Source organism: Struthio camelus, chromosome 4, assembly GCF_040807025.1.
Source record: "Struthio camelus isolate bStrCam1 chromosome 4, bStrCam1.hap1, whole genome shotgun sequence".
Classification (NCBI taxonomy): domain Eukaryota; kingdom Metazoa; phylum Chordata; class Aves; order Struthioniformes; family Struthionidae; genus Struthio; species Struthio camelus.
In genome coordinates this window covers 12715871-12730601 of record NC_090945.1, presented here as the reverse complement: position 1 = coordinate 12730601, position 14731 = coordinate 12715871, and the positions used below count along the sequence as shown (strand labels likewise).

The 14731-nt window shown below is 39.8% G+C and overlaps 1 protein-coding gene across 13 annotated transcripts in view; it reads left to right on the top strand.

The window, feature by feature from the left end:
- FAM13A (family with sequence similarity 13 member A) overlaps positions 1-14731 on the top strand; it is a 178847-nt gene that overhangs the window by 52603 nt on the left and 111513 nt on the right. For all 13 annotated transcript variants that reach the window (XM_068941542.1, XM_068941543.1, XM_068941544.1 and 10 more), the window contains one exon: positions 13907-14066. In XM_068941542.1, the coding sequence (XP_068797643.1) occupies positions 13907-14066 (160 nt within the window). The remainder of the gene's footprint in view (positions 1-13906; positions 14067-14731) is intronic.

The window sequence follows — 14731 nt, the reverse complement described above, 5'->3', positions numbered from 1 at the left end:
CAGACTGCATGAGGGCAAGGAGACTTGTGCTTACACAGCTTTCTCCCTTGGCTATCAGGTAATATGAATGCTTCTCTACAGAAGGCTTTGAGAAAGGGTATTTGGGGGATAAGCACTCAGGTGCAGCACCTAGGTGCTGGATAATTTCCAGAGATGATGCTGCATGCTCCCTGTAGATTTAGCTTCTAATGATCCAGGGTCTGTCCTCCAGATGCCAATCATTCTGGACTTTTTTTTTATCTTTCTACTATATTTAGAAACTGATTTGGAGGTTTTGGGGTTCAGTTGGCCTTCTGAGGCTTCCTGCAGAATTCACTAGTCTTATTAGTTTCTTTCTTCTGGCCCAGTTTCTTGTTTCTTGTGGTGAAGAAAACACACTGTTCATGCTGCTGGGGGTTGTAGCAATAGTGAGGAGAGTTAGTTCCAGATGCAAGAATGCTCTCGTGCAAGTATATTCTTTTTGAGGCAATTCTGTGAGGTGGTGCGCTGTTAGCATCTTCATCCCCATCTTGCCTGTAGTTCACCCGCTGACAGGCATCCAAGTTCTAAGACAATAATATGGGAGACATGCAGAGGAGTTTAGCTCACAGTCATCAGTCTTGAAAGATACATGATACTAGCAAAAAGAGAGAGGTTAGTTCCTTGTAGCAAATGTCTGATCTGTACTGATCCTTGTAAAATTTCTCTCTGGAATAATACTGATTGCTGCGTTGCCTAATGAGACTTAGATTAGATTAATTGCCTAATGAGACTTAGATTAGATTAATTGCCTTAATTGCCTAATCTCCCTAGGCCTCCTCTATAGCTAGTGGAAAGAAATATGCCTCTTCAAAGAGAGAAAACGAAAGATGAATTTAGCTTCCTTGTAATGTATTGAGCCAGTTCCACATACCTAACTTAGATGCTGCTTGCTCTCTTTCTTAAAGAAGTGCATCTTTTTCAATTGATTAAGGAGAGAACCTGCAGAGATGAGAAGTGCAAAGCAAAGCTAGTCCTTGTGACTACACCACAGCCTCCTGTTAAGATGTTGTTCATGGATGGTGAAGGTGAATATGCCAAGATACAAGCATTAAAACATTTGCTGTGTTAATAAGAAAACATGAAAAATACTGTATGGAAAATTTTTTCCTCCCCTCCAAGAGAAAGAAAACTCACAGCAGTATTTGCAGGAGCACATGAATAAGAGTGTGCAAACACAGCAATGCAAATTCCTGACAAGGAAAAGCAAAACAATTTTCAGAGATTACATTTTGTATGAGCAGTTTTATTTATATGGTGAGGTTTTAAAGTTTAGGAGTTACTGTCTCTTAGTGGAATCAAGAATAAACAAATTAAATTACAGGAATTTGAGGTCCAATGGCTTAATTTTTGTGATTCTAACTCCCAAGTCACTGTTCGAGTAATTTTAGTTTACTCGTCACTTGGTCCAAGGAAAGTTTTGGAAGTTAGCTCTGCATACGTTTTGGTGTAGATTGCAGAGGGTTGCAGTTTGGAAATGCAAATGGCGTTAAATCAAAGCATAGTACATGAAAGCTGCATAGTTATCTCTGCTGACTTCTGTTCATAAGATGGCATAGAAAACACTTAACAGTTTGTATAACCTGTAGGGCCTTTGGGTGAGAGGGAAAAAATCACATTGTTCCATCATGGAAGACTAAGAAAGGCAGAGTTCAGTGCAGGTGAAGACCTAAGGCCTCTTGTGGGTGTATATGAAAGCAGCTATCCCTGCAGTTGTGACAGACATTTCAAACTCCTGTAACAAAAGAGGCAATGAAAGCAAGATTTGACATTTAACAGATGACTAATTTTTTTATTTTTAATGAGACTCAAGTATGTCCAAGTGATATATGTGGATTTTTGTTTAAGCTAAATTTCACCCCATGAGCTTTTCAAGGTAATCTAGGATTATGATCTAGACAAAAAAAATGTGAGCAACAGTTTAAATACTCTTTCCTTCTGTTTAAATGGATGCAGTCATAACTTGGTGGAATTGTGACTGTCTCGATCAGCAAAGATTTGACAGGAGGAGTAAAGAATTTGCAGCACCCACCATTAAACATTGGGCTTAGCCAACTGATTAGCCAACCAGCTAGAGAAAGATCTTCAGAATGTTATTTGGAGCTCCAGAGTAAGGCTGTCTGAAGCCTCCTTTGGTGAGGGCTGTCTTGCTACTGACTACAGGCAGCTCCTAGACCAAACATTTCTCTCACTTTTCATTGTTAGTTCAGAGCAGCAGATGGGGTGTTGCTGCAGGACAAGGAAAGGAGGCTTAGCAGTGAACTTGTCAGCAATTACACTGAAATAGGAAATTCTGAGATTTTTTTCTTGTCAAAAATTCACACTGATGTCCAAAATCAGTGTCTGTGTAATTAATGTGTACAGTGAAAGAAGATAAAGCCCATCCCCTGATAGTGAAGGATTGCTTTCTGCAAGGTATTTTTAGTGACATTTTAGCTGTTTAAACATATTATCTCCTACTCCATCACTAAAGCGGTTTTAGAATTGAATACATCTCTCTGGGCAACTTTCCAGGCATTTAGACTTCATTTTAATTTTCTTCATCTCGTTCCATTTCTCTGCTTCCTGTTCTCAGTAGTTTGTCTCATTTTCCAGCCTTTAAACCCTTATTACTTTTATCTTGTCCACTACTTCCCCTGCTTCCTTACTTGCAGTTTGTCAAATCATACTGGTGATCTTCTAAAGAAAGAGTTTATTTTATGCTTTCTATTTTTATAAGGAATAGAAGAGGTGAGAAAAATGGCTATTTGCACTCCTTGTAATGAAGTGTGATGTGAGATGTAGGAAAATGTACAGGACAAGGGAAAACAGCTCAAAAAAGGGAAGATATGATGATTTGAGATTTGGTGCAATCTCCTTTCACCTTAAATTTGTTAAGATTTATTGTGATGGAAGCCAAAGGTCAAGTGTATAGAGAAATACAGCCCTTGAGAAACAACAAGCATGGAGTTATCAAACATGAATAATGTTTGACTTTTCTGTTACTGGGCTAGCGTGTGTGGAGGATTAACGCCTCCACCATGGTTATTCCTGGAGAAAGTTAATGTCCATTGATCTGAATTTCAGCTTCTGTGAAGCTGTATCCATAGTCATGGCCTGCTGTGCATCTCCATTCAGCTCTCACAGCTTGTCTTGAAGAAGTGTAGGACCAGTGTCTGCTGTCTCTCCTTTCTGCTGTCTTGGAGCTGCGTGTCAGAGGAGTAGCTGACCTCTTCCTGTCCTTTGGCTTGGATGAGAAAAGATGTGAGATCCACTAGTTACAAAGTAGGTAGAGGCTCTCTTTGCACCCTTTTTTTCCAACTCTCTCTCTAAGGTTTATCTGGTTGTGTGTACTTGCCATGGTTTGAGCCCTCACGAACCTGACTGTGTTTCGTTCCAGCAGAGATTAACCATGTTGTGAGGGTTTGTTGTTTACCCCCAAAAGGAGCTGGCAAATGTAAGTGTCCAGTTAAAATGCTGGTGTTTGCTGTCCAGCAGTTCCAGTTAAATGAGGCCCAGGAGGCCTTGTTAGTTTGGGATCTAAAGAGAGAAGCAGGTTTAGCAATGAGAGGCTTTTCCTTGAGCTCTCCCTGTGGAGTTCACGTATTTTCTCCAGCCAGTTATCCTCCAGGCCCTATGCTCTGATCAGGGAGGGAGGAGGATCACACAGCACATCTTGTGGAGCTGCTACCAAAGTCACAATTCTGGGGAGCGGCTGTGCTTTATGGGGTTCTTCTCTCTGCAGGAGGATTAACACCAGAGTGAATTTTTTCTCCAAAGGAATGCAACTAAAATGTGTTGCTACCAGCAAGGGGAAGTTCAGTGAGGGGCAGTGTTGCTCCTTTGGGGTGGTGGGCTTATAAGTCAAAGGACTCTGCTTTGATGGCAGGATGCCTTTCCAGTACAAGCATTCACAGCAGCAGAGAGTCTTTTTATCCTCCAGAGTCTTCTATGAGAGGAAGACCAAAAGGAAGATCTTTATAAATCTACCCAGGTCTTCCACATGCTTCTCATGGGTGTTTCATGCAGCCAGCTGCTCTTTGGCCTGGCACAGGTCTGATTTTTATTGGTGGGAGCCATCAAGTCCGTTGTGCCGCTAAGGAGCAAATTGCAGCGTAAACAGCAGGTTCCTCACTCTTTCCAATTCCCTTTTGGGAGCCGCTTTGGAGAAGTGGATGATGTAGCTGTGATGCTGAAGGCAAGTTCAAGAATAAGTTAAGCTTTGCAGTGTGATGTTAATTGAATTTTATCTCCTTTGATGAATAAGGCCAAATTCCTATTGATGCCAACCACTGAATGCATTTTCCTGTATTTAAAAGGTCAGCACTGGTGCAGCTGCATCTGTGATTGAATAAGGTTGAACCAGGCTTCCAAGCTGTAGCAATGTGGATTTTATTTGCTGATTAGTAGAACCGAACGGGAGGCCAGACAGGTAAAGCCAAAAAACTCATTGAAATTTGGTATTGCAAAGCAAATATTTGGAATGGATGTATTTTGAATTAGTGTAGTACAGGATTTATTTCAGCAGTGCTAATTTGAATGCTCAGTTGTTTGTGACGCATCTCTAGATCGTCACTCATCTCCATGTTTGTAATTAGTCTTGGAAAATTTGTGCCATGCAGCAGTGGCCTGAACTCGTTAGACTTTGCAGCCTCAACTCCAGCCTCCTTGAGTTATGTAAATAGAAGTGCTAGATTACAGAATGTTATTATCTCACTTTCTTACACTGTAAAAACAAAATTTTGTTCTGATATTGTGAGGAAAACCAGAAACGGGAACAAAATCATGTGATTCTGCAAAACTGCATGGAAGTTCAAGCTGCTTCAGAAAAGTAAATAAAATAAAATTATGATCATGCTGTTGTTGGATGGCACGTGATCGCTTTATATGATGGTTAACCATTTCTCCTTCCCATTTCATCACTGTTATTGCTACGGTTGAGACTTGCTGGCTCATATGTCCTGTTAACTGCCATGCTTGTAATTTTGCAGTGTTGGCTAGGATAGAAGTCATTAATTGCTAAAGTCATTGCTAATTAATACATTTTTGTGTGTCAGAACCTGCTTGTGAATTAATAATATAAGAACTTGATTGTTTTATGAGTTATTGAATTAAAACAACTCCTTATTTGGTTATGAAGGCTTAGAAGGTAAACCCTGCTTTAAGAGTCTAATGAGAATTTCTCCTTCCTTTTTAAACAAGGATGTAAACCAGTGCTTCAGGCCTGTCATGTTGACAGCGTGACGCTTAATTCTATTTGTGCATTAAATGCTGGGAAAACAATCCATCAGAACAATGTAACCTACTCACAGGGCACCCTCTTTCTGTTGCTGTGGAGGTAATCACCTTGTGCACCATTAAAAAATGTTGCACGGTTTGATTACCTATGGTAGTGGTGCAAAATAAAACCTTTTTAAAGTGTATCTAGCCAAAATAAAGGGGCCTTGCTTAGCCAACGCAGCACTTCTTTCTAAATAGGGAGACAACCAATGGCGGCATCCTGCCTCGCTGCTAGAGTCAATGGCAATTTGGTACCCTGTACAGTAGTTCAGGACACGAATGAAAGAACAATATTTGAACTAGTTGAAAGTGCTGGAGAAATTTAGAGATGCAGCCAGGGCCTCATTCAAAATGTGTTGAAGCTGACAGATGTCTTGAGGAGTGCAGTCCGTTGGGACTGCTGGCATGGTGTTTGGCTAAGATGCTGGGACTAACATTGCTTCCTCTGCAGAAGTTGCCTTAGGATACATTGTAACCACTTGTGATCACTTCCCTTTATATTCTCATGAAAAACTCGGGGTTGTTGACACCACTGATAATTTCCTTTTTGAAACTTACATGTGTATCTCCTAAAGACTAGTTAATCCAAATGCGCCTTAACTAGTAACAGTGTCCTTACTGGGATCAGAACAGCAGTAGCAACAGAAGTACTCTCAGTAAAAGGGGTGTTGCGATATTGTATTAGCCTTGGACAGAAGTCCTTAATTTGAAGCTGCTTGGTTTTGAGATGTTTTTCAGTATTCACTTCCAGTTGATTTTACCATGTAAGATGTCCAGACTCCAACACTGCAATCAGCATGTGCTGTCACCCTCATTTTTAAACCTCAGTATTTATCTCCCCAAATTTGAATGCGATGGATGGAATTGCAGTTCTCAAGAATGTCAAAATTTAGGCCAGAAGGGCCTGTTACTTCCTCTTGAGCCTGTACAAATGTGGATACCCGCAGAAACAGTATTGGTTTTTACATAAATAATATATATATTTTTTTAAAACAATATGTTTTTTTCTTCAAAGTTCTTAGATATGTATACTGGTTTTCTAGCTCAATTTTGGAGTGATGCATAGTAGAGTTTCTTGTTACTGTAGAATCTCTTTACTTTTTTCCTGGATCAAAACACTTGTGCCAGATGCTGTAAAAATTTGCATGGTCAGTGTGGCACACTAATGCTAATTGTATAAGCTTTTTTTTTCGGGGAGGGGGGGAGGGAGGAGTACAACTCCTAAGAAATCTTTCTGTAGTTGAAATCGTTACACTGTTTTCAACATGAGCTTTGATTCTTTTTTTTTTTTTCATCTCCCTTTTTCCACCTGGAATTTGGTTCATATGTTTTGCTTGGCGGAGGAGAACATATTTGGAAAGTTTGATGAAAACCACATGCTTCAGAAAGCTCATATTTTCAAAACTATCTGTTAACCTTCAGCAAATTTCCCGATGTAGTTTTAGGCTCCAGAATAGCTATTGTGGGTATTTAAACTGAAGGCACTCATGAATTCAAGTCATGTAGTTTGTATAAGCCTGAATAGTTTTTGCACAGTTTTGAAACTGTAGTTTTATAGAACTGAACAGTACTTTAGTAATAATAAAGACCTTCTTTGTTTGAATTATACATACTAGTGCTTTGTGCAGTTTAAGCAGCTGCAACTTGCAGATTACCATCTTCTTACAGAAGGATAGCATCAGGCTGCAGGTACAGACTCTGCTGGTAGGGGAAAGCCTTTTCAGTGGACTTCTCAATGAGGCAAATTCCACTGCATGAACAGACTAGCCTGGTCATTGACAGATACCTTACTAGGAACAGGACTGAAGATGTGATAGAACCTTTTAGTTTTTCCTGCCATCTCTTAAAATAAAGGTCTGCACAAAAGTGTACAGAAACAAAGGTATTGATTGCACGCTGGGATTATGAAGGCTTTTTGTGCAGGTGGTTAGGTTTAGCCTAAGGTTTGATTTATGTTTAGATTAATGACACTAATATGTACAGCAAAGTTTTGTCACTGGGTTTTGCTCATAAAATATTTATGTCGTGTCCCTAATGGATGTAATTAACCTCTACAGAATCTGGCTGTGGTCAGGTCTTAGAAAACCATGAATGAAACACTTAAGTGCCAGTCTTAGCAGAATTAGATGTAGTTATGTCTATGGGATAGCCACATAATAGAAGTTTTCTGGGGTTTAGCGAGATCAGCCTTGACTTGATAATACTTGCTGTTTGCACTGCCGACAACAGGTATGCACTCTACGTTTTAAACTTACTTACCTGCAGATTATTCTCATTGTTTTCTGCTTAGAAAACTCCAACGAGGAAAAAAGACTTCTTTAAGTTTGGAGGGAGAGAAGGTAAATCAGTTTTTGAATAGCTATAGGCGATTCAGAGCTTCCATTTCCAATGCTGAATTTGTAAGAATAAAAATCTGATCTAAATGTCTGTCTGGATGTTTTACCTTGGTTTCTAGCAACCTTGGAACCTGCACAGATTGGGCATATGGAGCTGAAGTGAGAGCAAAGAGCCTGAACTAGAACTCCAGTGAGTAATATTGGCCTTTGAAGCATTATGTGAATGTATTTTATTTTCAGGCAGTGTAGCCCCAGTCTTGCCTTGGTCTTAAAAACAAGTCCAGGATCAGAGTTCAAAAATGTATACTCAAAATTGTTGTTTTAACATTCGTTATTGCACATTGGAGCATGCAACATAACCTTTCTTACAGGGTTTGTATGGATTTTAAACGCTGCATTTGCCAGCAGGGGTAGGAGGGTTTGATTTGAATAAGAACGCAATATTCTACAGCCTATAATGCAAGCTTAAAAATGTCAAGTGTAGTGTAGGAAGGCCAGAAATGTTCTCACTCAGAATCATATGAAATATTCCTGAGTGTTGGTCTGCACTTTGAAAGTGTATAGGTGACTATATAATGTAAAAATATCTTACAGAAAGTCTAGGCTTTCTTCTGCTGTTCATTTTCTGTTACCCAGTTAGCTTTGTCTCATGGAGTATATCGGATGGCCTATATGCAAAACAGACAATTACTAAAAATTGCATGGCCTTCTTCATAAGCAGAGGTGTTCTGTCCAAATTCCAGCTTGATTCTTCTGTTCTGCTAACTGAAATCCCCCTTGAAGTTTAGGTTGAGAAAGTTTCTCTTTTATGGTCTGTCCAGTGTTAGGTGTTGTGATAATCACTATTTCATCCAACAGATGAAAGAGGAAATGTTATTCTTTCTGTTTTATTTTTACATTTTCCTAAGCCTTTTGGTATTTCCTTGCTTGAAAAACCTGTATGAAAAGAAATTTGCTGCTCTGCGTTGAAAATTTTCTATCTTCAGATCCTGATTCAGGTATGGCAATGAAGCACATGCTCAAAATTTAAGTGGAGCAGCAGTTTCACAGGAAAAACAACTCCAGTGTTTGTGCACTTTGTTCAGTTGTGGCCTTGGTAAAGTTCCTGTTAAAATCTGTGCTGTACTAAGCTGTCTTTATCCCAATCTAGTGTGGTTTGTAGTTGGAATTTCTATATAGAGACAAGTCTGGAAACAAAATGTATGATTTCTCCAGCGCTCGTATCTTGGTCTCCTGGAGCATAGGTAGAGGAGTACATCCACTCATATGAGACGGTGGACCATTTCAAAAGCCACTTCTTTCATTCACTGCCAACCTTGACTTCCATGCATAACAAAATGATATTTGAGCTTCAATAACCGTGTATAAACATGATCACAAGGCATGTTTTTTAGCAATGGGAGTGAAGTACTTTGAGTGGGAGGCAGGTAATGGATTACCCTTTGCCTCAGTGTAGGGGGACGAAGTTGTCTACCATCAGTGCAATTTCCTGATGGAAATTGGAGCTCATACTGGAACAAAAATCTTTGAAGAACCATGAAGCCTTTATATAATAAAGACTTTGCAGCAGCATCACTCTAACTGCTCTGCATTATCTCCACATCTACTGCAAGGAGCTAGGTACAGTTGCAGAGTTGACTTAAGCTCCTAAATTACTGGTACAGAAAGTAATCTGGCTCAGATTTTAAAAATGAATTAGATGTCTTGTGGCATGCGCCAGTGTCTCAGAAGCTTACACACTTCTGAAAAATCTCATGGCAACTCATGTCCTTGTGTTTGGTCCAAACTGGTGAGATGGCAGTTTGTAAATGATGTGGAGCCTGTAACCGACTCACCCACACTGAAACAAATACCTGCTGCAACTTACTCTGTTGCTGTGCTTTTAGCTGCTTGTTGGCCTCTGACACTGCAGCAGAGTCAGCAGAAGTGAATCCATGCCTATTCTCTCCTGTACCAGTTTGTAGTTCAGATGATTGAGACAAACCACCTTCTTCAACCATTACCTTACTAGACTGAAGTACAGGGCTTAGTTGTGTAACATGAGGTTATGTCTGTTACAAGCATAGTAACATCTGCTTGGAGGGACAGAGCAGACAGGTAGAAGTTGCAACTTCTTAAACTACTGCAACTCTGCTTTCAAAACCTTCAGTCCTGCGTGCTGAAGAATTCATGGGCCTCTGAGGTACTAATGAAAACACTGCATGAGGGCTGGAGAGACAAAAATCCTTTATAGCGTTCCCTGTCCTTTGAGACCCTTCATTTTTTTGAGAGATACCTCAGAAGGTTAGTAAGTTTGCTTTGCAGTCCTTCTCTACAAAAAGTGCTGTACAAATAGCAAAAGTAGTGATCAGAGAAGACAGAGCCCTCAGTGGTTTGCACGTTAAAATTACAGTGTCATCATTCCACACAAGCTACTTCTCCAAAGTCACTTGAGCAAATAGTAATGCACGTTTCTCAGCTCAGAAGGGGTGAGGTTGGACATCTTCAGAAATTCATAATGAGACAGAGCATTCACATGGAAATTGCCAGTTCTCGGTTGTAACTGGGAGCTGTCAGCAGTTGCTGCCTGGAGAATCAGTTCAGTGATCTCAGTCCAGCTCATTAGGGACAGATGACTACATCAGGAGTCCTCTGGCCCTCCTTTCAATTGGAGCGAGTTTCCCATGTGCGGTAGGCGATAACAGAGCCTTCGAGTGATACCATCTCATGCTGAACACTGTCATGTTTGGATGTGCTAGTGCACTCATCTGAGTGAATTCTGGAGATTTGTTCTCTCATAAGCCTGCTACGCGTTCAATGAATTACAGTTGGTTTACAGGACCCTGAGATAAATTCATTTAACTAAAGACATGAAATTGAAGTAATTTTTTCACAATGAGTGAGTTGAACTGACTTAAGGTCACTTCAGTTCTGAAAAAGTTATGACACAGGGCTTTAATGTAGTGTAACTAATTGTGTTTAAGACTTTCTTGAAGCATCCCTGTGTAAACAGACAGGCTACATTTCTTTGGCTTAAAGTGATCTGGAAGACCCCAAAGAACAAGTGAACACTAGGCTGCATGGGCATGAATGTCTTGGAGCCTTGCAGCCGGGGCCGGCTGCTAGGCACGCTGGCAGGGCACTGTGCAGAAATGTGAAATATAGCTGGCTGTAATACTGTGAAGTAAAGGGCTAGCAACCTGGTCCTCTTCCCAAGCAGCATTTTAACATTGAGAAGTACTGCTTTTTCTGCTTGAAATTGGCTCCCCCAGTAATTTTAGTAGTCTTCAAATTTGTAACGTTTTTGGTAGTCGTGCGTCTTTGCTATTGACCCTGCTACTGACCCTGCTTTGCTATTGACCCTGCTTATGCTACATTGCATACTATTAATGCTGATATCTTGTTTAGACAAATAACTTTTTTTTTTCCAACTACTTAGTGTGGAGCAGCTGCGCTATTTACATAAAAAAAATCACTCTGAGCATCTGTTTGGGAAAAGCAGGATATCCTACGACACGGAGAGGGAATACTGGAGATTTTGCTTCTGTTGCTGTCTATGCTACGTACCTGTTCTATGACCTCGGGCAAATCACTAGAAGTCCTCAGTGGGAGTTTTACAGCTCAAACCTGAAAGACAGACCTGAATCCATCAACATTTGTGCTTTAGAAATGACCACAGAAATTACAGGTTTATGGCTCCCTCCTAGAAAAGGTGTTTACCTGGTAGTGAAGTAGTTTGTGTTTACGTGGCTATAAGTTGATCAAGTCCAGTCATGGAGGATTTCCAGAGCAGATTGAGCCTCTAGGTCTGTAAGCAACAAGGTTATCGTACATAGGTAACATACAAATCAGGCATAAAAGAATCATGACCATGAACACTGTTTTACTAAAATGTTTAACAAGATCTTCAGAAAAGAACATCAAAAGAATTTCTAAGGAGCAGGGTGTGGATCATGAAAGTGAGAGAATTTCTTATTCAGCTGGGTTTTTCTAGTAATCTGAGGTGAAATTTGTAGGTTTCACAACTTCTCAATCTAGAAAAAAACTGAGCTAGAGTGGTTGATGATGCAGCGTGACGTCAGATTTTAACTTGTATAAACATGCAAGATGATGCGTACTCATAATCTGAACTTCTCAATACATGCTGAGCTGCAAATTTATTGTAAGGGAAAGGTCGCCATGGATAGCTCAAAAAATGTAATAGTCCTTGCTATGATGGAGATCTAGTTGCAGCAATTAAAAGGAGAGAAAAAAGCAACTTTACAGAATGTTTGGGTCTGGTTAAGCAGCAGAGAAATGGCAGTGGATAATATATGTTATGCCTCGTTGGAAGTTCAGAGAGGAGTGATAAAAAGAGACTGACGGCATGAGCTTAGATGGCCTTTTGTGTTATTAAAAAAAAAAAAAGAAAAAGTGTTCTGCATATGCACGTGACCAAACATGTACATCAGATTGTTCAAAATAAGCTATCAGACTTTTCACAGCTTTGATTTAATAAGGTTTAACTGAGGAAGTAATGGGGGGAAAGGAGGTCAAGAGAGCACAGAGTTGTGCAAAAATAAAGTAGTGTTTGTGTGCTTTGTGGAAACTTTCTGGCCTAAACTGTTTTTCAAACAGGAAGCATTTTCTGGTATTAGTTGTTGCCAGCAGGGACATGTTAGGCTATAGCAGATGTGGTTTAGGTCAAGGTTCTGCTCTAAAACTCTTTGAAACCATCTTAAATCTTAATTTTGACTTGAAAAAGTCAAAATGGCAGGTTGATGGCAGGTTTCTGGGGGCAGCTGCTTTCAGAGCCTTGTTGTTTAAACGTGTGTCTGGCCCCAGTAAACATTAATCACAACGCTTTTACAGTAGCCAGTTATTTGTAAATTTTGTTTCGCTGTTTATATTAAACAGTAGTTTATTTTCAAGTTACATCCATGTAAAATAACTCAAGATAGTATTTGTTGGGTTTTTTAATTATGGGTTTTTTTCCTCTTGTACAATCTTAGCCAAAAATACTTGCATTTTTTTCCTCTTTCTTTCGATTTTTGCTTTCCTGCTCCTTCTCTTTAAGTCTTTCCCATGTTTCCTGTACCTCCTGATCTGCAGTCTCTGTCATTCTTTTAGGGTCTTTAGAGGATTCGCATCCATGCAGCCACTTTATGGATAATTTAGAGGAGAATGGATCTGCTGGAAGCACTGTATTATGTTGGAAAAATATTTTAAACGCTGAAGAAGATTTCCCAGAAAGCCTACTTTTGCATTTAAAACAGGACTTAAGTCAGTTTTGGGCACCAAAGTCCAATAATGTGTGCAGAAAGTCAGCATTCCAACAAATGCTCCTTAGATGCTTGAATTAATTGAGTGTCCTAGTGGTGGTTATATATATGTGTGTGTGTGTATTTTTTTTTTTACTAGATGACAGTGTGGTGTGAAACATAAGGAATGCAACAGAGCATGGACTGGAACGCAGTACTTCTTCCAAATCAGTATCTTTCCTTTTCTTCTGTGTGCACCTTCAAGCTCTGTGACAAGCATTCCTGGCTGCACAGGGGCCCCTTTCAAGAGGGCAAGAAGTTGCATTTTCTCACCCTCTTCTGCAGCCAAGTAGTTGGGCTATTCTCCCAGGAAGTGGAGGTTGGAAACCATCTTTTCAGATGAATCCTTTAGGCTGTTCTGCAGAAAGCAGCCTCCATCTCTGTGTTTTGAAAAGCTCTGTAAGTTATATGCCTACTTTCAAGAGAAGGGCCAACTCACAAAGTAGATGAAGAAACATGGTGTACAGCCCAGGGTCACCTTAAGCTGCAGAGATCTTGCTTAACACTTCCTTTTACAGTCCTGCTCAGTGTGTGGGTTTCTTTTTTTTTTTATTTGTTTTCTTTTGTTTTGTTTTTTGACTCATCCTTCTCATATACCTTTGAAGTCATCATGAATCATTTTTTGGAGGTACTTGACTTTTCCCATTGACAGTCTGGAGAATTTAAGTGCCTGATGCTGTCTGTACTGCAGTCATGAACTCAACTTTTAGATAGGTGTATGGCAGAGTTGGTGGTGTCTCATTTGGTAGTTATCTCAATTGGATCTCTACCTAGAGTCTGTGGAGTAGATAGTTTGACCAGCAGATAACAATATTTAACATCAGCAGGAAAAACTGCAGACAAACTGCAATAGTTGTAACCAACATAGATATAATCCTTCTTTTCCAGCCAGAGTGTTTCATGTGCCTGCTAGCCAGCCTGTATCTGCAACTGAAATGTTACAGGGACTCTGTACAGGATCATTTGTCTGTTAAGTACTTATAACACTCCGCTTCATGTTCCATCCAATTTCAGTGTGCCTCCCGGATTTGAAGGGATAAAGGAACAAGAGATCTGCAACAAGATAATGGCTAAAATGCTGGAAAACTACAGTACCTTGTTTGAATTGGAGGGTTTGAAAAAGGATGAAGAAAAGCCTGCGTGCGAAGAGCTAGCAAGAATTATTTTGGTCAAAGTGAGTATCTCTAATATTTCATTGTCTTACAACAAATCAATAAGGCAGGCTAATTTCAGGCTTCAATTCAGAAATCTTTTAGATAAGTGGGAGGCAGGCTCTATCATAATAATGTTCTCTGGTGTTGATTAGTAGGTGATCTTCCAAGTCAATTCTGCAAATAGGCTAATTTTCACCACTAGTTTGGAAGTTGATGCAGTTCAACAGCTTTATTCTTTATTAGTTAAGGTGTTCACTGTTATTGATAAAGGAAATACATGTGCTAAAAACTAAACATTTTCCAATGAGGAGGAATGATTCCGGGAGGCATCCAAGCTTTCCCACATGGTGATCGTTTATTCTCTGCACATCAGTGATGATGGAGTGTCATACTTTAGGACAGTATGAAGACTCTAGCCTTTGCCACTATGATGCCTGCTGGTCTCAAACACCTTCCTGAGTCTAAAAACCACCTGTTCTGAATCGGAACAGCTGATTTTGGAGAAACATTAAATGGCAATTACTATTTAAAGAAGAAAATGTATTGGCGCCATTAAATAGAAAGCATTGGCGCCATTAAATAAAAAGCGTGAGAGGCATACAGTATCTTTGGTGGGAAGAAGGCATGTATATAACATAAAAAGATGCTAAAGTTCAGAAAAAGTCACCAGAAATAAGTAAGACAG